This window comes from Wyeomyia smithii, chromosome 3 (assembly GCF_029784165.1).
Source record: "Wyeomyia smithii strain HCP4-BCI-WySm-NY-G18 chromosome 3, ASM2978416v1, whole genome shotgun sequence".
Lineage (NCBI taxonomy): Eukaryota > Metazoa > Arthropoda > Insecta > Diptera > Culicidae > Wyeomyia > Wyeomyia smithii.
This window is the reverse complement of record NC_073696.1, coordinates 259,916,677-259,941,185: the sequence shown is the minus strand read 5'-3', so window position 1 is coordinate 259,941,185 and position 24,509 is coordinate 259,916,677. Positions and strand designations below refer to the sequence as shown.

The window sequence follows — 24,509 nt, the reverse complement described above, 5'->3', positions numbered from 1 at the left end:
AAGTTGCACAAAGAAAAGAACCACGGTCTAGAATGAAACAAAAGCTAAAAAAATGTTGCCAAAAAAGGTAATAGCTTTCAATCTGTTCCTGTGCATTTCGATGCCTCATAGTAACGTTTGCGGTATAAAAAATGGACTTTTTTCAGATGGTGATGAAACAAAACTAAGACAGATAATTGAGTTACTCCATCTCCTCCAACGATCGCTTCGAGTAGTGGGCCGACGCCGAATCTAGCCAGAACACCGTGTCTTCGCCCTTATGGTATTTCTTGATGAACGATGCATCTTCTGGCAGGCATTTCGTACTATAAATTTCACGGCTAGCCCGGAGCGGATGAAGGAAGAGGTAAGCAAAGCCTTGGTGCTACATTCTGTACCTGAACCTTCTGTTTATTATACACAGACTTCGCAGCCAACTTTTAAGTGTACAGGACAATTGCGGGGCTAGTGCTACGATCCTACTGACACTAACAGTCTCTCCCGAGCTGAGACTCGAAACTACGACGACTGGCTTGTTAGGCCAGCATCGTACCTCGAGACCAGTTGGGAGAGTGGAAGGAGGTGTAACAATCGTTGTTTTTGGAGACCGTGCTTATCTTTGCACCTCTAACGATTGTGGCGATAAAAAGGTACTTTGTCACCGTCGTATGTGACGGATTTTCATACCTTTACCCTTCCCTCTACGCTCAATTTTACTGCTCTTCTTCACAAAACATTTCACAATTTTACTGCTCTTCTTCACAAACCTTCTGCCAAGAAGAGATATTCATTCAACTTTGGGTCGGTATGACTTTTTTTCATTTTGTGTCCATGATGTGTGATTTCATGACCATCCGCTTGTCGAAATGGACTCCGTGAATTTGAGGCTACGCCTCTACGAACATGTCAAAAATGTCGAGGCATTCAAATTTCAATGCTGTTCATTCCAATCACAAAATATATAAAACCAACCGACAAACGTAAGATCATAATACCCGCCAATCCTTTCCTATAAGCAGTCAACATGCAGTCAATTTAGGAGCCATAATATCGCCCACTTAATAATGTGTTGCTCAACCTGCTTGTTGAACGTTAAATTTGATAGGCAGCTTTTCTGAAAATTTCACATCCCTCGCTCGACCGGTCAAGTTTGCGATAGAAAGACAAGCGATTATGAGTTTGCATCGGTTACTGCAGGTAAACATAACGCTGGCTTCTACCGATAAGACTATTCTCTAGAGGTTCATTGGTTGATATCCAGTGACCGAGCATTTGGCCCTAAAACTAGGGATACCATCTGGTCGAAATTAGAAATCAGGACACCTTTTCTCGGCACAAATTTGACTTAGCCATTCTATTCTTCGGTGTATGAGCAAATATAACACGTATAATATGTGATTTAGCTTTTAACATACAATATAAAACTCTTTTATTTACTGTACATTGAGTAAATTATTTTTTTTATTTTGTTTTTTACGCGTTGATATGTACCTCATGGAAAGACGCGGTAATTAAAAAATCCTTCAATTTAAAAATCCGCGTGAAGAAATAATTCGAAAATCTGTGTAGAAAAACACATAGTAAAAAAGCTGAGTGTATCTCTGACGAGTCACTTTCATCAAACCAACTTAAATTGTTACGCATTAGAAGATATTCCAAAAATTCAACAAACGTAAACTGTTTCAACTTAACTCAACAAATGCCAGATGCTTAATGGTAACGGTCAACGCGTGAAAGATTCTTCTTATTACTCTGCTGAGATTCAACAAATGAAAAAAATTCGATCGCAGTGAGCGTTGCGACCGGGAATCGAAAACACTTATTGAGCAATTTTCAAAAATTCTGCTCATTACCACACAACAAAATTAAATATCTAAAGAAAATCAGGACAAATGCCTAAATATAAAAAATAAATCAGGACGGATGGTAGCCCTACCTAAAACATGTTCAACCAAGCAGGGAGACCACTAAAAACCGAGTTTTTGGACTGCTGCTTTACTAAGCGACCACCCGAACGAGAGTACAAACGCTATACCTGGTAAAACAGGCTATCGAAATTGAAATATGGGAGGTAAAATGATGTTCCTGTCAACGTTATTTTATGAATTTACCACCAGATTTCTTTTTCTTCATGATGCATAAACATGTTAAAATAACCTCAGCCAGAAATCGATACTCAACTGCCAGAACTGCTGACCTTTGGATGTTACGTAAAAATAAAAAAATATTGCCACAATCTTGTGGTCTCATAAATATAATTATCATCGAAACGGAAAATTTGCCTTTGCCATACATTTGCAATACACGCGCCGGCAATCTTGAAGTTTCCTTACGGTTGAGTTTCGTTCTATACATAACTACAAGCGAAGTTGGTTCCAAGAAAGAGAAACGCTAGACACGAGGATGAGCCACTCGCTCGCTGATTTTCCTTCTTGCTGGGCGTTTTTCATAGCTTACCACCGCACAATGGTCGGAAAATTGAAATTTCCGGCCAAAATTCATTTTTTTGTGCTAAATCGTTGGTTTTCCACCACAGATGATTATGACATATAAGAAAAGTTTTGTACTGACAAGGGGTTGTCTATAAACCACGTTAACTGAGGTAAATGTCTTGTGTTTTCGAATAAACGTATGGAACTCGTTAGTGAAACGAGATAAACGATTACTGTTTTTAACAAAGATGCACATATTAGTAAAACGCTTCTTATAGCTCTGAGAGTTAGTTTGCGATTTGTCCGCATAGATGGCGCACGAATCTAACTTTTGATAGGAACATCAAAGAGATATGGTTTCTTCAGCAAAGTTGTAAAGACGAAACGATTTAGCAAATCCCGATTTTAGAGCCACCAAATGTTGATACAGTTATCTATGTTATCTATCTATGTTATCTATTTTCTGTTCTAGGTTGTATGAACAAACTCACTAAATCGATCTAATTAACTTCCTCGTAAGACATTGCTAGCTTATTCGAAAAACACTTGAATAAAACTTCAGAACTGTAAAGCACACATAAAACTTTGTTTCCTCCACATACACAAGCAATCAGACCGATTCAAAGGTATGAAGTAGAATCAGTCAGCCATAAAAGACATATGAGCCGCATGATTCAAGAGCATAACAATATGTGTGAGTTCGCGGGTTTACGCGTGGGAGTAGTTGTGAGATTGGCGGTTAACTCAATGGAATTTTGTGTATGAAAAACCTGACTGCAATGTTAGCAAGTTCGACCATGAGAACCTCCATTTGTTTATGCTGTATGCCGACATATCCGGTACACAGCTTCTACTTCGGCTGTAACTTACGAGTTAATGCCCAAATGCAAACTCGAACAATTTGTTTAACTCTGGCAGTGATATTTGTGTTTGGTGAGAGAAATTTGCGTGTGGTGTTTCATGGCCGTGTTTTCATAAAACAAACACTGGGAATCATTTTTGGGATAATAATTCATTTTTTTTATTCGGTCGAGTATGATTTCACATGAAGAATTGCTAAGTCTCTTAGCGATGTTGTAATGGGTTAAAAAAATAAATTTCAGAAAAAAAACTTTGGGTTGATAAAAAAACATCGTTTGAAAATAACAAAGATACACGCGAAAATCAATTTATTGCTAATATTAACCATATTTTTCTTTTTTTTTCAAACAAAATGAAAATATATTTTTAACTAAGTGTGTACAACTGAATAATCATCAAGTCTTCATAAAACTCTAAAAAATTACATAAAAAATTAAAAATCTTATATTATCTATTTCACTTTTCTTTTTCCGACTCTAAGCTAAGTCATGCTATTTTTAATTTTAATTTAAGGAGTAAATGTAGTAATGAAGATAGAAAATTAAACTAACTGAAAATATGATTGTAGAAACTACGAAAAATATAGTTCAGCAGGTGGGTTGTGGGTTCGGGTCCCACCTGCTGAACTATATTTTTCGTAGTTTCTACAATCATATTTTGAGTTAGTTTAATTTTCTATCTTCATTACTACATTTACTCCTTAAATTAAAATTATCTTTTTCTACAAAAACGCAAATTTTACTCAAACTTTCAACATATGTTTTAAACAACGTATATTCTAATAAATCAATTAATCTAATAATTTCACGTTTTTCTGGTGTGTTTTGAGCCAAATTGCTATAATATACGAAAAACTTTGTTGATAAATCACCCAAAAATTCAAAAATCACAAAAAAAAATGGAGAATTTTTAAACATCTTTTTCTACCAAAACGCAAATTTTCCGCAAACTTATAACACATATTCTTGAAGGGCACAAGTAGGGCTCTCAGACACACTATCAGGTGCTGTGCTTACATTTAATGTTTTTGATGGTCAAAATTAGGAAAATTACGCATATTTTCAATGTGGCCTGCAACTGACTCTGTAGGGTTGAAATCCATCCTGTTTTAGGAAACTAAATTAATAAGCTTTCAATCATATGTGAACATACCATGATAGCTTTAGTAGGTTTTTATGTATTCCAAAAGATTCAGAAAAACTATTTTTCTCCGTTTCTGAAATAGGTAACTTTGAAGGCATTTTTCAACATGAACCGTTTTTCGTATCAAAATTACATTCAAAAATTATGAAAATATAGATTAAATACTACAAAATCATGTGCTCAAAACATCCTGAATATAAAATTCGCATTTTGGTAATTTTGGCCACTCTTTTATATAGGGACCGTCTTATGTGCACCGAGCTGTTTGCTTGTGGGTAGAAATAACGAATTTAAATTATTCGAGTTGGCAGAAAGTATCGTTTTTCGGCTTGTGATGTTGTTGGTACGAGAATGTTTGCAATTATAATGATCTGATGTATCAGGCTTTGAACCTAAAACAATAAAATAAAGAACCCTTCGTGAAGTTCTATTTTCGAAAGGCATTAAAGGGATCTAAAAAATCCTATCAAGGTCGCAGTCACTCGGAATAACGACCAGAGCAGCAGACTGCAAAATTTGTTGCAACAAAAAATATGTGCATCGCGTACTCATAACAGTCACGTATTGAATGGAGTACAGGAAACGTGTGGAAACAATATATAGCGGAAGTCGATCCTGCTGAATACTGAACCAACCACCGATACAGTTCCACATCAGATATTATGACCGAGATTGAAATTCGAACATAAAACAAAAGAGCTATATTTTTTATCTGCGTATATAGTTCAACTCAGGTATTTAATTGAGTTCTGCAGAACTATAGCTATAACTACCGCCTAAGTTTCTACGAACATTGTTCAAGTTACCGACTATTAGTACTTACTGAACATTAATTTGTTAAATTGTCACAGCAAGCAAATTGAATGTCTCCAATTACAACAGTTTACATTATTAGTGTCAACAAGCGCTTCTGTTCATTACTGCGACGGCAGAGGTCGTTTTCGTTATCCATTTTTGGCACTATGACAGGAGTTCATTTTTCGAATCCACCCAAAAATAAAACTGAATGTTTCTATAAGCCACCACCAGATGACGGCTAATTAGTTGGGACACGTCAAGCACAGTTGATAAGCGTTTATATCAACTTACAACATCAACAACATTACACTCACGCTCGCTGGCACCATCATCAAAGATAAATAACCTCTAGCTAGTCCTAAATGAAGCTTAAAGGTAATTGTGCACATGAACGGGAACCCTCGCCGTACCCCCCGACTACGGATTTTGCCAGGATGGAGGAACCCACGAAGGCTACCGCGCCTGACTTGTGACAGAATCGTTAATTTATGTTGCTATTGCTGCTGCTGCTGCTGTTGCAAAGTGAAGTTCATACCAACAAGGCGCGCGACGACGACGGCTGAAAAGTAATTATGCCTAGGACCTTGTGTGCGGTTTTCCACCGCAGACACAATTTGGGCGGATACGAGCCTACTTATGGTGAGTGCGGTAGAGCCACAAATTCCGCCGGAATCGAGAGAGGCAGAAAAAAAAAATTGCTCCGTAATTTGATTGATGGCGTGCAAAAGTCGCCCCGGCCGTTAAGTCTGATTTATGCCGTGGCCATTATTTATGGATGTTGCTGATAGCTTCGCAATTGCTGTCCGAGCTGTTTTACAGAACGAAATGGACATTAAAAAAATAACATGCCGAATATATGAAAGGATTAACTTTACCGATAACGGACGATGACAGGAGATGTTCACGTATTCAAATGTGTTCAAATATATATATTTTATCATTTTTAAAGTGAAAAACAGCATCAAATGGCTCAAAATTTGCATTCCATAAAGTTCGTGGTAGGTAAATAAAAATACTGTTTAAATCAAAGTAATTTTCCGGGGAGTCCAAATCCCGGAACGCAGCAATTCGATTCGATTTATGAATTCATTTTTGGGACGACACAGTCTTGAGTAATAAGCAACAGGTAGAGTAGTGTGGAGCAAAGGTTGGCACGGGGTAAAAGTTCGCATCTTTTTGGAACTTTCGAGTAAAAATAAATCTGTCAACGCCGTATGACATTGCAACATTATGATGACAGTTCTCGCGTAATTTTTCAAAGCGACCTATCAAACATTGAGAGACTTTCCTTGTTTACTTACTCTTTGATAAATAATTATGTTATTTTTTCCATATTTCATAACACTCAATGCATAGTAAGCAAGACAGTCTTACTATCTCTCGATTAAGGGGAAGAAAGCTTAGAAAATATATATAATGACGACGTAATTAACGGAACAAAGTGAGAGAGGAGAGAATCTGTCATTGCTACTTAGGTCCCTTTGAAAAATTACGCGAGAGTTGATCACACAAGAATTTCCCTGAAGTGGTAGAAAGTTATCGGCTTAGTTGTGTGTTGAGTGTTTTGATATGTCCAAAGCCAGTCCTGGACATTCCTGATCGTCTGAAAGATGCTGATGATATGTTGGTTCTGAAAGACTGTAATTTTCCTAACCTCATACGGCAGCGACGAAGATCTTCCGAATATGAACTAGAATTCACTGAATCACTGTTTGCTTACGGACTTCCACAGGTCAAGCAGTTTCCAGGTTCAAAAAAACGGTTGCGTAGGGAGGTATTTGAACCTGAAGAATCACTATCACGAGTCGATCCTCTCCACAAGCCGTTAGTCATATAGTTTGATGTTCACGGTGGCATACTCGAGGAAAATAAGCAACAAACATGTCTACCAACTAGCGGCATTATTTAGCAGTCGATTGAATTGATGTGGATGTGTCTACCTTCTATGAAAAATCGTAAAAAGTTTTGACTGAAAATGTTCCGCGTATTAGTATACACTTAATTTATCTCGGCAAGCTTTCCAACAGCTGATCGAGCTCGGCGAAGTTTTCAACAAATGTCAGCAATGTATTTCGACGAACATTCAGCAAATACACGTCCAAATTTAAATTTTTTATGATGCCCACCGGACTAAAGAGAAAATTCAATAGCCAATTATATAACCAATCCGAACAGTGTTGTTCGATGCCTACCGGACTGAAGCGAAAATTTAATTCAATGCTTGGTTGGTTGCTGGTGGCAACACGTCCTAAGTTTTTGCCAAAATTGAACCGTGCCAAAAATGAAACGTGCTAAAATCGAACGAGGCCTGTATATCAGTCTACCGTGAACCAACATGTATTGAAATTTTGTTTGCCGAAGTTCTTGAAAATTCTACCGAAAACTTGTCTCTTTGAACTCAGTTGACAGTTGTCGAGCACCGTGTTGCCAGAACAGCAGAGTATGTCCAGTAGGTGTCGCACAAGTAAGTAGAACCACAATTTTCTTAGAATTTTGTACAAAGTAGTACGTCTGTTTGTTTGTGGTTAAGTACGTGTGGTACGGGAACGTTTCTTTAAATCAAAAACTACGGCCAATTGCAGCTGTCTTCGTAATATGAAACCTGTAACCTGTAGGATTTTCATACATAATTCAAAGCAGAATCTAAGCAAAATTCGATGTCCTTTTGGAAATATGTGGAGTCATTGAAAGCGAGCCCTAGAATACCATCCAAAGTAGCCAACTTATTTCTTCGTCAATGTTTATAGCACAGCGACACCCGCTTTGTATCCAGATTGCTTTTAGCAAGTACCAACGTAGGGTTACGGGGGTATTTTGGCCCACCTACATATTTTGGCCTACCTGGAAACATTTTACGCCTTTTTGCCTTTCTCCTAGAAAGGTAAAGCATTCACTTGCAAAACCGAAAGTATACAAGTGCTCCAAAGGGCCGAATGGCATATATCACTCGACTCAGCTCGACGAGCTGAGCATTTTCTGTATGTGCAGATTTTTATTCTCACTCACTTTTCTCAGAGATGGCTGGACCGATTTTCATGAAATTAATTGCAGCAAATGAAAGGTCTCATTGTCCCATAAGACCCTATTAAATTTCACTGTAATCGGGTTTTTAGTTTAGAGGTTATGGTTCAAAATGTAAAAATCATGAAACATCATTATCTCGAAAACTACACAACCGATTTGAACAAAATTGATTTCAAAAGAACGGGCTACCCGAAATACCCTCAACTTTTGAATTTCTTAAACCTACTGCTTTAGAAGCGGATGCAGAGCGGGAGCTGGTAGTTTGGATTAAAAAAATTAAAAAAAGTACCGTGTGATGAACAGAGTTTTAAGCTATATCGAACAGAATCCCGAAAAGGGCAACTTCAAAACCGGTAAGCCAAGTAAGTTGACCGAATTCAACAATTTTTCTTTTTTTTTATGATTCTTACTTATTTCATTTCTGTCCAGGTGATTCGTGGTTTAGAAGTTTTATGAAGCGGCACAAAGATCTTGCAATTCGGAAGGCGGAAAGTGTCACCAGCACAAGTGCCAATGTTGTTGAGCCGGATTTGAGGAATTGGTTCCGGAAAGTTTATGGAATGGCCGTGGAGGAGAGTGTTGATCATCTTCTACGAAAGGCAAAGTGTGTGCTGAATGGCGATGAATCCAGTTTCTATCTTGACCCATCTGCAGATAAGGTGATTGCCTTGCGAGAGGGAAGGAATGTGTACAGAGTTGATCAAGGTCCGGCTAAAAAAACATAACAGTTATGTTTACCTGCTCTGCTGCTGGAAAGATATATCCGCCAATGGTAGTTTTACCGTACAAGAAACTCCCCTTGGATGTTATTCGGAGCGTACCCGCAGATTGGGGTATAGGAAAAACAGACTCGGGATGGATGACCGCGGCATGTTTTCCGAAATATGTTTGAAATATCCTTCATCCACAACTGGTTGAAGATGATGCACTTCCGGCTGTCTATTACGTAGACGGTCACTCTTCTCACACCGCTTGGGAAACAGCTGATGAATGCCGAAGACTCGGAATCCATCTCGTCTGTCTGTACACGAACAGTACAAGAATTCTCCAGTCACTCGACGTAGCGGTTTTTAAACCGTTGGAGGCGGCGTGGATACGTGTTGTTGACTCATGGAAAATGTCCAACTCCAACAAATATTTGAAGACCGAAAATTTTTCCCCGCTCCTTCAGGAAGCACTGAAGGACGTCAACAAAAAGGTAATAGAAAACGGATTCGAATGCTGCGGTTTGTTTCCATTTGACGAGAACAGGGTCGATTATTCTAAATGTCTTGGTCGTGAAAATACACAGGAACCCATGAGAGTTACAAATTCAGCTGGTGAAAGCTGTCACCAGTCTCCGCCTGATGTTGGAAATGCAGCTGTAAATTCGGTAGATGAAACCACGGATGGAAACGGTCAGCTATCTACATCCAACGACCATTCCGATGTGAAACCATCAGCTGTTTCTAATCTGTTTGGTAGAAACAATTCAGGTATTCCGTTTGAAAGCTGAAGGAGTTCTACATTTGATGGGGCACAATCGTCAAGAGAGGTATAGAACCCATGATGTCGATTGTGATTCGCAGTATGACTTGATACTTTCTCAGGTTTTCAAGCTGTTTGAGCCTCTGAGTTCCTCATTCCATCAAAATCAAATCGATACAGCTGCGGTAGGTTCAAATCATCCAAATGATGAAAAGTTAGCCGAATTCTACGCCAAGGACACCAACTCTGTACCGATTGATTATGTTCGTCATTCGCGCGATAATTCTCAGCATCACAGTAGCCTGCTCTCCGAGTTTTTGGAGTCTCCAGAAACACCACATCGAAAAGGCAACATAAAATACAAACGTAGAAGCCCTGTTGTTTTGACCTCTCGTCGACGACTTCAATATCAAAAGGCACTTCAAGAGGAGAAAAAAGGCAGCTGAAGAGAAGCAAAGGAAGGCTGATGAACAAAAGCGGAAACGCGAATGTGAAAGCGCACGGAAATTGGAGAACAAAAGAACAGATAAGCAAAAACAGCAACGAGGAAATAAAAAAACTGAACTAAACTGAATTTAAAGACTGTTATAATTTGTTAAATTTAGACTATGATTGTTTCTCCAGAATAAATGATTCAAAAAATTTCCGTTAATAAAACTATAATAGGCACAGATTTCTGGCAATTTCAGATCCTCTTTTTAAAATTCTGTAAGCAATCTTGCTACTTCCTTTCCAAACAACTCCCCCTCGTCTTGAGTGTCCACGTTAATTACGGATGTCTTCCACATGTCCACTATTTCTACTCTAATAAGGTCAATCATGATCTAGAATAAAAATTAACATAATATAAAATACTTTCCCTCACACGGTTTAAAACAAGGAGGTGGGCCAAAATTAGTTTTGTTGGCTGGCCAAAATAAAGTCTTGGTGGACCAAAATATGTTTTTAACACTCCGTAGTAATTTTGATAATTCAAGGTTATTTTTGAATAAATTGCATTGTTGAACGATTGATTTCAAAACAGACATTTAGTATTATACAGTGGTATGATAAAACCGTTATTTGTTGTGAAAAAAGAAAGGTTTTTCCAATACATTGCACAACCACATCCTAAAAGTGGCCAAAATACACCCCGTTACCCTATAACGTCAATTTTTCAGTACTTGCTTTCGCAACCAACAAAGCTCAATCAGAGCTTTGTTGGTTCTTTGTTGGAACATCTTGATTCAACCAAAGAAGCTGGAGTTCATGGGTTACCGCAAATATTTCTCAATAGTTGGAATGGAAAGTTCTAAGATATCTAGAAGCTTTCAAGAGTTGTGCAAATTCTCGACCCAGCAAAAAAAAATGTGTTGATTTATTTGATTTATAGCTTATTAAGCTGCTATATATTTAAAAAAAAGGCTCAAATTGATCGAAGTTTCACTTTTCTGACCAGTGAAAAAATACACATAAAATTGTCGAAATTTTTTTTTGCCAGATGGCCTAGAAATGCATGAAATGTCGAAATCTGTTGTTATGTTGTTATGACTTTGACATCCTGTGACTAACAAAACTTTTGAGCTGGGGCCAATGAAATATACGAGAATTTTTCTCGAGGTTCGTGAAAAAATTCAACCGGCATTTTAAATGACAACTTGAAAAATATATTATCCAAACAGAGGCGAATGCCAAATTAGGCAAAGCCTCTTTTAAAAAATATATATATACATATATCCAAAATGATCAGTGTAAAATCCGACTTTTCCAGCAAATCCGCGTGGTAAACTGCGAAAACTCCAAAATTCGCGTTAAAAAAGACGTATAAAAACCACGCCCAAACAACGTACAAATCAATTATAGTCAAATTTTCCAAACAATTTCCAAACAAAATTACGACAGTTTTTCAGGAATTTGATAAATATGCACTTCTTTTTTGTAACAGTTAAAAAATGGCCGAAATATCTGCGAAAAAATCCTGCGTCTTCTAGTCGAAAGTAAATGCAATGTTTTGTCATTCATTTCGCGTTAAAATGCAAACTATAATATGTTTCATTTATAAATGAAAATGAAAACAACCGCGTTTTCAAACATGTCGTCATCAGGTCTCGCTTTGTGTGGGCTGTGCACGTTGTTGACGCTGTAGTTGAAGAAACGGCCTTTAATCCTTAGTTCACACATCGTAGTATTAATCAGGTACCACCCGATCGCGCGTTGACGCAACCTGCCCGGTACTACAAAACCGGTTCCAAGCTCGTTGGTAGAGCCACAGCTCTGGTAAAACGTAGTCGCCTGATGTCCGCTTTTCCACACCTTCTGTCCTGTCCAGCGAAGTACCTGCAGTATCGAAGCTGCGTGGATGTAACTCGTCGTAGATGATGCTATTGCAGCCTGGGAAGCATAACGACTTACAATTCCATTTTTTGAGTTTCCAATTCAAAGGTTAATTTCGTCGCCATGGTCTTCGCCAATTTTTCCGGGTCATTTGTTCTTTTTGATCGTTCGTAACTTTTTATAGGGGGTAAGTAGTCAACAGGGGTACTGTCCCCCTGTTGACTCTCCTTCTAACAAAAATAAGTCCCTATTATAATAAAACTGGCGTGAGTAACATATGAAAGTTCTCTCCAGGGAATCGCAATTAGGCGATATTGTTAGGATGAACAGGGGCTCGGTATAGTAGAGCAGTAAGCTTGAAACGGAGGGTAAAACTTACACACAAGCACGGACATAAATGATAGCGTATCACTTACTTCAATAGTGATACTGCCAATAATATGAAGTGCAGAGTACAGAAAACACCTATCACAATAGATCTAATCTCTGGTCGCAAAACTTTTTATTTTTAAGGGGCGGCTTGCCGGGCCTTCATCAACCACCTGTCTCGCCGAAAAACCATCTGTCAGTGGTGTTTAGAGTCCCATGTGGCACCATGATCACCCTTCCCCAACATGGAGAACAGACGCAGTTTTGAGGCGCACCATCTTGGTGATGAGACGCTCGGTTTCTTCGTATTAGTCGCTCCAAACTCTTTCGGTAAAACTTTGGTAGCCGGTGCAGTTTCAACAGTTTCGACATAATCAAAATCACACAACTGATCACTTTTTCTTACTCCCTCCTCCACTTTTTAGTACGTCTGGTAAATTTTATTCCAGCGTTGAAAAAAGCCTGAATAACGCTGAATCCTCCTCGTTGTCTAGGCAGACCCTACTTTTGATCCTGGTACAACCAATGGCTGCTGCACTATGTTCAAGGGTTTTTTTCTTGCTTGTTAGAGTTGGTTCAAGGGTTCTGAAGTTTTTGGTCAGTTTTAGTTTGAATTTGTTCAGGTATCGGATCTGTCATAACGCCATCAGTTGTCTTGGATCAAACGCGTCCCGATTTCAAGGGAAAAGTCCAGAGGCACTGAAGCCGCTTTAGATAGCTTTGACGGTTACAGATTATCGCAAAGTTATAGTCTAGTTATGTTTTTCACTTGTTCGGGCACCAGATAAAGGAATAATTCATATTTCAATATTTATAATTTTGTGATTTTTTCATCGTTTTTCTGCCTTTTCGAAGGCAAGAGAATGATAATGTATATGATTGTCAGTTTTTCTGTAATTGTGATCTTTGCCCCATTGACAGAAATTTTTCAATAATCTGTTCTTAACAGTTCCGTTTAAGGCGCTAACACGCTGAGATGATTTGAAAAGAAATCAAAGCAACATTCAATAAATCTGAATTCAATGCCTCTCTAGGGATAACTAATATTCTTTTGTGTCACTACTTTAAATGGTTAGCTCTGAACATTGGCTAAAACAGTTGTAATGCTACCCTTATATCACCAAAATTTGAAACATTGACTAGCACGTTTTTAGGTCTCGGGTTCTTAAAACAATTTTAGTGCTTTGGCTCTGTGCAACGTAAATTCATCAGGCAGACAGAAGACAGAAAGTCTACTGTCAAATATCGATCAAAAAAATCGTTATCGTCCTTCTTCCTTCACTTTTCAAATATAAAATCGATGCTCATGTAAATATGTTCAGTTGCCAGAGTGATCAACCTCCGATCATACATACGTCTCGTTATTCGTCCGCTGAAAGATGTGGGCTTCTTCATTAAACAAAATTTAACTCCAGGTTAATTTTTTTTGGTATAGTTTCAAGATAACAAACTGACGCGTCAGTAAACCACAATCAAGGGAAATTTTCAACGAAAAATATAATAATACATAAATAGGAGTTCATGCTCTGCATAACCTCAAACCTAGTCATTGGAAAGTCGAACCAAATGAATATTTCTCCGACCGGCTTAATCCAAGCTGAAACTGAAATAATTTACTGCACATTACATATAAACACTCCCCGAAACTTGCAACAATGTTTGCGAAACACTATCGCGGTATTTTGTTTAAATGCCATTGCACTAAGCCGGATAGACTGTCCAGAATCTACAATAGTTTAGGTAAAAACATGCCGATAATCCCACGCGTAAAAAATATCCTGTTTTGCTGCGGAAAGCTGCGCACTGAAAACAACATTGTCACGGACTGACTAGTTATGCAAACTCTGCAGTTTATCACACGAGGGTGTGTTGATGTTTTGCGCTTTGAGATACAAATCTCGGTCACCAAAGTTGCGTGCTTTCATCAGCATAGTTTCCTCTGCGAAAAAAATATTACAAAGAAACAGAAGAGAAAAATGGAAACCGTTTAGAAAACCTTCAATATAATTTGAAGCATGCCAATGATTAGTGGCCAGAGCCGTGACAATGACTGATGTACAAAGCAACAAGCCAATTCCCAACACTTACTATAGTTCCGCTCTCGATGGCACGAATGCTTGAGGTTATTAATGTATTCTTCCTCCACCGATGCCTCGAGCCGACCTACTGATCCCTGATATTCTGAGTGAAAGTTATCCTTGACATAGTACGGAATTTTCATGTGGTTTGTTTTGCGGGCGACCGAGAATTTTCTGCAAAATAAATACACAATTGTTTGATGTACATAGACAGCAGAAAAACTTCATGTCACTTACTGGCTTGGCGTTAAACTGTAAATAGGATCCGATATAAAGAAGGATGACATCATCGAGAGACCAATAAGCAAAATAATTGGCAACAAATTGATAAATGCTGCATATCCAGACTGAGGCTAGAACCATCGAAATAAGACAACGTTAGATACCCACATTTGCATTATTTAGATTAGTCTAAATACCTCACGATACTGCTGCTGCTGATGTTCGGCACGATGGAATCTTCGCTGCCGCATATAGACGTGCTGCGTGGGAATATTACCTCCGAAAAACATGTTAAACAGTTCCTCGGCGGTAAACTCCGTCTCGAAGCCTCGCGAGTACGCGTACTCATACTGGGCACGAGGACGACGAGTGGGTTGATGCTGTTCCTCCGAACCGTACAGATCGTACGACTTCCGCTTCTCGGCATCGGTCAAAATAGCAACGGCGTTACCGATAGCCTTGAACGCCTCAACCGAGCCGGGTGCCTTATTCTTGTCCGGATGCAGTTGCAGCGCTAGTTTCTTGTATGCCTTTTTGATTTCGGTATCCGGTGCATCCTTGGAAACACCCAGCACTTCGTAGTAATCTTTACACCTGTAATCGTATTTGAAATGTTTATTAAACCACATCATGAGTAGAGCGAGAACTCACTTTTTAATTCTCTTGACGGCTTCCAGCTGTTCCGAAGTATATTCCGCTTCACTGGTAGGTTCTGACTTGGCATTTTGCCCAGCGGTTGCTCTTTGTCTTACACCATCGCTATCGCTAGTATTTCCAGACGTTCGCTTAGTATAAGCTCCGCATTTGATTTTCTCCAAAAGCTCTGTGAATAGTGACGATGTTCAAAATGTTTTAGAGGCTTTTTATCTGCAGCCTTGTAAAATATAATTTACCTTCAGCTCGCTTTGTATGACGAAGGCTCAGTGACTTGGTCAGTAACTTTTCTGCCTTTTCGATTTTTCCTGCGGCGAGATATTCGGTTGCCCTCTCCACACAATCCTCTGCTGCTTCCTTGTTCATGTTTTATTTTTATCCTTCACTCTCCGGTGACAATATTTCAGGACTATAGGTGAAAATTTGATGGTACACGTACTGCTTGACTAAGCGCACCAAAGTTGGTCACCACGATACGAGGATGAAACAAGTATTAGGTTAAACCTCACTAATTGTAATGTCAATTAAACGCCAATCGATGATTTCGAGACTAGCAATATTAATTTAAACTATTTTTAAACGACATTTTCGTCTGACGAAAATCTAATATTTTTCAAGAAATGTAAATATGGGTTGTCAAAATGACAACTCAGCCAGTCAGCCCTACGATTTTTCCCAGCACGCATTAAACGATGAATCATTAGTAACGCCTTGTAACGCAGTATAACCTTTTGATTTCCAAGGACCCACCATTCTTCAAAGAATAGTAAAAAGATTTGTTATTTAGTCATATAGAGAAGAACTTCAATGTTATTGTTAGTTGTAGTTAAAAAGATATGTATTTTAAAAGAGAGAAGATGAGAGGGTTTTTGTACCCGTTTGAGGAGGAGCAAACAAGATGCAGGCTCTAATCAAGCTGGCTTTTCCCTATTCCAAAATTATATACACACTTAAAAAATTTCGCCGAATCTCGGCATTGTTTGTGCCGAGATTTGGACAGCCGAGTGCTCGGCAACCATCTCGGCTGAATCTCTTTTGGCGAGAATTTCGGAAAACCAATATTTGACAGATGTCATTTTATGCCGAGAATCGCGGTACACAGTTGACTGTGCTCTCGGCAAATCCAGCCGAGAAGCGGCAAACCAGTCTAACGACCTTTCGGTTATATAAGCTGAATGTTCGGCACTGTTAAGAGCCGTTTTTTCAGTGGAATCCAATCGCAGAAAATAGTTTTGCTGTGAATCAGGTAGTTTTCTTTCAAAAGATAAATTGTAAGCACGATGAGTTTTAGTAACTAAAGAAATTTTTTCATACTAAATCTTGAATTCTTATCTTTATCTTGCTTGCCAGTAGGGTATTGAGCTAAACATCTAATCTAAAATTGCGTCTAATGCCTATCCCTAAAACAAATACAATATTGTATTCACACGATTTGAAACTACACTTTGTGAGTTCCAGCCACTTCCCACCAAACTGTACTACATTTTTTTTGGCTACCGGATTGTAAACACCTGTAGTTTGCACAAATTTCAGCCAAACTTGTAACACGGCAACGAGTAAAATTTGTGCCGAGATACCAGTAATGTTTTTGCTGACCTCGGCATCAACAGTGTTTCACGATAAATTCGGCAAAAAATAGAGACGAGATTCGTCAAGCTTAGTTTTTTGGACGAAGTCTCGGCAAAATGATCTGACAACTGTCGGCTACCGGCATTTTTTTGCTGAAATACCGGTTGAATCCAAAGTTGCCGAGTGAACTCCGATGTTTTTTTGCCGAGCTCGAGATCCAGTTTTAAGTGTGTACATTCGGCCCCGATATATGCCTCGCGGTTTGGAAGAAATAAATATTATAGCGAATTTCTATATTCCACTGGGTTAGTGCAAATCTACCGAGAAATAAAGAAACGACATCGCGGTTTACGACGCAAGCAAGTGAGAGATGCCACATAATTGTTCACGCACTAGGCACGTGCGGTGTTGGACTAAAACTAACAAATTTTGCGGTGCGCTTCAGGCAGCACGCCAAGTCAAAATCAAACGAATAAAGAAGGGTTTGGCAGCAGTCTTGTTTTGGGTTTGACCTGTTTTTGTTTTCTTATCCTCTCGATCACACACTTAGATAACATCACCGCGTACGGTAAAATGAATTACCGAGATTTCAACAGCTGAGATCTCGGTAATACATCAGAATACCGAGATTCTGTAAAATCAACAATTCACAACTTGTCAAACTTTAACGAAATTCTCGGTAATATTTTACTGGGACTCGGAAATTTTAACTGTCGAATTATTAAAAAAATTTCGGTAAAATTTACTGAAGTACGCATTTTGCGATTTCTCAGATAAATCCAGGAAATGATGAAAACGATTAATTATCCGTATAATTTTATTAATTATTTCGTCAAATGATTCAACTTATTACAGCATTGGTAGAAACAACATCCATCACTGCAACTTCCATCCTGCGAAGTGAGTCGTTAACCTACAAAATCGAGTAAGGAAAGAATTAATTGTTTTCTTCTAGTATTATATTTGCAATAAACACAAACAAGATCTAAAAATAACATTGTATACTTACTCCACATTTTAGGTTATTCTGAATATTACAGATTTCTCCGGAATGATGATCAACCGCGAAACCTGTTCCTTTTACATCTAAACCGAAACATGAACAAAATTGATAGTGAAGCTTTCGTTATTTTGACAGTTCTATTTTTCGGAATCTCGGTAAGAGCTTTTTTGGTTCAACGAGATCTCGGTTTAATGATGTCAAGCTTCCGAGATTCGGTATTTTAGTTTACTGAACTCGGAAATTTGCTGTTTTACGGATTTTTTCGGCAAACAAATTTACGTTATTCCGGTAAACACATTCGGTTTCCAATTTCTCAGGAATTTTGTTACGGAACAACGGTAAACGAAAATGTTTTCAAGTAGTTCGGTATTTTACTTTACCGAGAAAACATTATGCAGTTAAGTGTGCACCAAAGTAAATGCCAAACCATATCATCTCACTATAGTGTGAAGACCCAAAGTGATTTCCGGTATCATCTGGTGATATCAGGTGATATGCGGCGTAATCTGAACAAGACATTACTGTATAATTTTACTGATGGAAGGGTCTCTTCTTCTAATCCTCCAAGAAACGTTATTAAGCTTTTCTGAAAAAAAATCATTCAGAAAATTCACAATAAATTGACACAGAGCTATTTTTGGTTTAGCAGAATTTCACACGGTTCATGGAAAAAATAAAGTCCATAAAAATTTTTTGGGAACCACGGATATACGATTGTGAGAAAGTTTCAAAATATAAATGGTCTCTTGATTATATTTACGTAAAACAACAGATATTGGTCAGAATTTCAAAATATCTTTTAACAGAATCAAAAATTAGATACGTTTTACTGGCTAATGCTGGACTTAAAAATTCAAATTTGGTTTATTTAGATTTCGCTTTTTCCACTAGTCTACGGCTCGGAGAAAATTAAAGCATATGAAAGAGCTTAAATTTTTCAACCAAAGTAGAAATTCATCATAACTATCAGGCTATAAACACACAGAAACACACTTATCCCTTATCTTTTTGTACAGTTTTTGCAGTTTGCTTAAACAGTAGAAAACAGTGTTTCCTGTTCTCCTAGGAGGGCAACTTGCTTGAGCATCTGTTCTTCATATTTGGGGCGGCTCTAATAACGTTTGATCCGGAGCAGAAGCCTGAGTTATGAAATAAGGTATCTTGCCAGCTACACCCAAGAAGTCAGCCCCGATGCGAAACTAGGCATCCGCAGCCCTAGTAAGGCAGCATGCCGAAAAGTTAAAGTACTACGAACAATCAAGAATTGAATACGACATGGAACAATCGGGAACGACCTAGGCGACGATATAAGGACGACGATTGGAGGCTCGGTACATGGAACTGTTGATCGCTGAACGCTCGGGTGACGACCGGATTTTTCTGGATCAGCTAGAACCCTACGACTTCGACATCGTTGTGCTCCAGGAGCTTTGCCGGAAATGAGAGAAGGTACGGAGGATTTGTGGCTTCAGAACACAGTACTACCAAAGCGGCGGTACAACCAGTGAGCTGCGTACCGGCTTCATAGTGCTGGGCAGGATGAAGAGTCGTGTGATCAAGTATTTGTTGAAAATTAAAAGCCGGTTCTACAACTACACTATCCTAAATTTTCACTGTGCTCACGACGGAAGATCCGATGTAGAGGAAGAAGCGTCCTACGCACTGCTACAGCACAGACATGAACGCTCAGATCGGTAGGGAAGACATATACAAGCCGGTAATCAGACCGGACGTCCCGCACACCGTGACGAACGACAACGTCCAGCGAGACGTCAACTCCGCAGCTTTCCGAGGACTGGCAGACCGAAGTATCTTCTTTCCCCGAAAGAAAATCCACAAAACCATTACTTAACCAACGTACAGCAAACCAAATTGATCATGTTTTTATCGACGGCCGGTTCTTCTCAGACATTATAAACCCACGCACCAATCGCGGTGCGAATATTGGCTCAGGTCACTACCTAGCTGCGGTATCTCTGCACTCAAAACTGTCGACCGTATAAAACACGCGACATTGCCAAGCCCCGCGGCTTAGCATCAAGCAGCTCCAGGACCTTCAGGCTGCGGAGGAATGCACGCAATAGCTCGGAGCGGTCCACACTTAGATTTTATCACCGAGTACGGTAAAATGAATTGCCGAGATTTCAACAGCTGAGATCTCGGTTAAAACCTCTGTAATACATCAAAACACTGAGATTCTGTAGAAGCAATAATCAAAAATCTGTCAACTTTAACGAGATTCTCGATAATGTTCACCTGTCAAAGTATTACGAGAACTTCGGTAAAATTTACAGAGGTACGTATTTTGCGATATTTGTTCGTCAGATAACCCAGAATATGATTAAAACGATTAAATATACAAATTAATTTATCAATTACTAAGTCAACTGATTCAGCTAAACGCAGCTTTGGTAAAAACTGGAGTGTTTTATTGCTTTCAGGAAATAAAGTAACATCTATCACTCTGCAACTTCCATCCTGCGAGCGAATTGGTAACCTTTAAAATTGACTGGAGAAAGAATTAATCATTTTCTTCAAATATTCTTTGCAGCAAAGAAAAACGAGATTTGAGAAAAAATAGTGCATACTCACTCAATATTTTAGTTAATCTGAACTTTGCAGATTTCTCCATAATAATAATCAGCCGCAAAACCTGATACTTTTCTTTCTACACCGAAACACGAAAAAAAACCGTTAGTGAAGCACTCGTTATTTTGACAGTTCAGTTTTTCGGAATCTCGGTAAGAGTTTTTTTTTGTTCGACGAAATCTCGGTTGAATCCGAGATTCGGTATTTTAGTTTTATAAACTCGGAAATTCCCGGTTTTACGGATTTTTTCGGTAAAAAAATTACGGTATTCTGGTAAACACTTACGGTTTCCGATTTCTCAGTAATTTTTTTACTGAACAACGGGAAACTAAAATGTGTTCAGGTAGTTTGGTATTTTACTTTACCGAGAGAACATTACGCAGCTAAGTGTGTACTACCCACGGCAACCCTTTTCTTGGCGCATCGCTGGTGCAGCATTCGCACAGATATCGGGGAGACCACTGGCGACACTAGAAGTAAAAGCACCGAGGGGAAGAAGCGACTGGGATGACGGGGAGTGCCCTCGCTGCCTCAGAGGTGAATGAGAAGAACCAAACCTGAGCGATATACCTGGGCAGGTGAACGCGAGAGAACAAGGCCAATTACAAACGGGCACGGAACTACATGACCACGATTCTCAGACGAAAGAAGCGCCAGCAAGAGGATTGGTAACATGAGGAGCTAGAGCAGCTGTCCCGGGCCAGCGATACGTGGAAATTCTAAGAGAAAGTGAACCAGTCTTGCAGAGGCTATGTGCCGCAAGCTGAAGAACAAAAAAAGCTACAGACAAAGACGGGCTGCTGAGCGAGCTCTTTTAACATGGGAAAGAGGCGCCGGTTAGAGCGCTGCAATGGCTGACTTCCAGGATATGGGAGGAGGAAAAACTGCAGACGAGTGGATGGATGGAGACGTCTGCTCCATCTGCGAGATGAGCGACAAGTTGGAAAGCTACAACTACCGCGGTATCTCGCTTATCACTACCGCCAACAAAATACTCTCACAGATCCTGTTCCATTCCATCGTCTATTACCTTTAACCAGGAGGTTCGTGGGACAGGACCAAGCGGGCTTCATAAGAGTCCGTGCCACCAGGGACCAGATCTTCTCAATCCAAGAGATCTTACAGAAATGTCGTGAGTACAACGTGCCACACATCACATCTTCATCGACTTCACGGCGGCCTATTGTGCATGCAGAGAAAAATCGGAAGCGACGAGTCGCTCGTCTGACAAGGATTTTCCAGCGACTTTAGTAGTATTTTAATAGGTATAATGCAGTCTTTGATTCAACATAAAATGTCCCGAAATATGCGACTGTATTATTTTCTAATAGTTTTGATTGTTTTCTAGTCGCGAAACTATGTCAATTTAATAAAAGAACATTAAAACTGCATTGTACTGTGTGAGAAATAATTATACAAAATGACATCGCTAGAAATCTTCGCGTCGCTGGACTCACCAGCGAATTGCAGAGTAGTGCTGCAGCGACAATATGATACAGTCGATCGAGAATAGCTATGGCAGATCTTGCACGACAACGGATTTCCTGATGAACTCGAGCCCTTCTGAATCACGCAGAGAGTTAAAACGAGGTGATGAATTTTCTTGTTTACTGTTTAACATTGTCAGGCATGATTGAGGGGCATGATTTTCATGAAGTCTGTTCAGCTTCTAGGCTTCGCGGATGACTTTGCGACGACGAAGGAGACGGACGGAGGAACTGGACAGTCCACATGAGCAGGGCCGGCGTCACTTTATTTTCCTGACTGGGTAGTAAGCAATGGAGGAAGATAATTCCGTGTGGGTAATTACCCACAGAGACATATTCCGAATGGGTACAATTACCCACACTACCCACATGAACCACCGGCCCTGCACATACGCACTGATGATGGTTGCATGTAGTAATCGAAATACGTATCTGAGGACGGTATCCGATTAAAGGGTATTCGATTTTCTGTAGTAGAATTAAATGGAAACATAACCTATTCTCCATATTCAACCAGCAAAGAGATCCAGAGACGCATCCAAGCTGGAAATCGTGCCTATTTTTCACTTCGAAAGACACTTCGATCGAGTCGATAATAAGACCTCTATGGAATCGAGATAACAACGCTTCTCGCGGAGGACCTCAACACTTTTGAAGTTTTCGAATGGAAGGTGCCGCGGACTCTCTGCGGAGCAGTACAGACGGACGACGGAAAATGGCCACGGCGCATGAACCATGAGCTGCACACGCTGCTTGGAGAGAACCCCATTGCACACCTTGCGAAAGTCAATAGGTTACAGTGGGCCGGTCACGTCGTATGGTTGGCGGACGCCAACCCTGTAAAATCACTTCTCTTCAGCAACCCTGCTGGCGCCAGAAATAGCGGAGCGCAGCGTGCACGATGGTTTGACCAGCTCGAAGGACCTATTTCTAGTATAGTATTTCTAGTCCCTGTTTCTAGTACCCATTTTTTATTTCAATGCTGTTTGAATTGTTATGGTCGTAACGCAAAAAAAAAACAATAAAGCTGCGAAGAAGTTTGAGTAAGATTTGACAAAATGTTAGGATTTGTGTGTTAATGAAAACCAAACGGAATTAAAATATGACACAATGGTAGATTGTAGAATATTTCTACCAATAACCTCGAATTTGAAAACGCACAACTTTTCTGTTTGTATTTATCATTCCGTGGCTGGCTGAAAAATAGTTATAAAACCGACAAAATGAATAAGTGTTTCAAGACAAAACCCAATCGATAACTGAACAAATTGTGCCACGCGTCAAGCAGACAGTCGCGTAATTCCCAATCCGGAAGGACAACGCTATTTTTAGCCTACCAGACAAATTGCGCTCGCGAGACACTTCGATGCCATTTCCGCCCCTTTCGTGGTTTGATCCACGTGCTCGAATCACGCCAGGAAACACGCAAGGTACACGCCCGTCGCTGCTTATCGATCAAACAAATCGTTAAAGAAGTTGCTTGCTGACTATACCTATTTGTTTTTATTATAATAAATTCCTTCAAATCGGTTCGCCCGAAAATACCTAGACACAGAAAAAAATGGAACTTCCATTGGCCCAAAACAGCAGAAGGTAATTTGTCAATTCAGATATTCGGCAGTTGCAAGGTTACTGCGCCTTGCCACACGGGGCCCGAAAAGTTGTGCGGAAAAATCGTCCCCTGCAGAAGTGTTTGAACTTTGGGAAGTGACGGCCGCGAGCTGTTCGAGCGTTGAACGGTCGGAGTCTGCTACTTTTGAAACAGTTTATCATCTGAACATCAATGCGGTGGTGTTCTATAAGTAGTTGGAAAAAGTTCTAGAGATTACTAGGAACCGATTACGGTTGCCTCTGGCGAAGGGGATAATCGGAACAGATCAGAGCTTTCATGTCTAGTTGCAATAAATTTCGACTCTCAAATACCAATAGAAAAAAAGTGCAATCGTTCTTACCTGCCTTGAAGCGAACGTGCCAAACTTTTCACGCGATAAGTGCAAATAGTCATTGTGTTTTATTGGTTTGTTTTCGGAAGAAGAGCCATTTTACTGCAGCTTTTGAAAACAAAGTTCACAAAACATCCTTTAGCTGTAACTAATTTTGAAACGCATTTCGCTAGAAATATTTAGTGCAATCTTACACCAATATGTAACACGGATAAGTTAATTAAAAGTGAAAGTGAAGTGGAAAATAATGCGAAGCACATAATCTGCCGAGAAACATTGCTCAATAGTGGAAGTGAAATTCAGGCCTATACTGAAAAGATGGGGGATTTTGGATCTGGTAGGTATTTGGTTTTTTGTTCAATTCTTCTATTGCTAATGACTTTCTTCCGCCCTAAGTGTTCATGGATCAACAAGAGATGTACAGTAATAACATTGCTTGTCATGCTGCTTAAAACTCAGAAACTACTGAATTCATCTTTGCTGGGAGTAAAACTTCAAGAAAATTTTGTTTCTAATTTTATTTTCACAAAGCATTCAAGCATAATTTAGTACCTTTTTTGTATATCAGAGAACACAAT

General features: G+C 39.4%; 1 protein-coding gene across 1 annotated transcript; it reads right to left on the bottom strand.

Moving 5' to 3' along the window:
- Positions 1-13,802: 13,802 nt before the first annotated feature.
- Positions 13,803-15,989, bottom strand: LOC129731810 (dnaJ homolog subfamily B member 1). The gene is made up of 6 exons (XM_055692133.1): positions 15,580-15,989; positions 15,338-15,509; positions 14,884-15,280; positions 14,702-14,817; positions 14,475-14,638; positions 13,803-14,325 (listed from the first exon to the last, which is right to left on the bottom strand). Exons 1-6 carry the CDS (start codon positions 15,704-15,706, stop codon positions 14,216-14,218), a joined length of 1,086 nt encoding a protein of 361 aa, XP_055548108.1. The 5' UTR covers positions 15,707-15,989; the 3' UTR covers positions 13,803-14,215.
- Between the last annotated feature and the right edge of the window lie 8,520 nt (positions 15,990-24,509).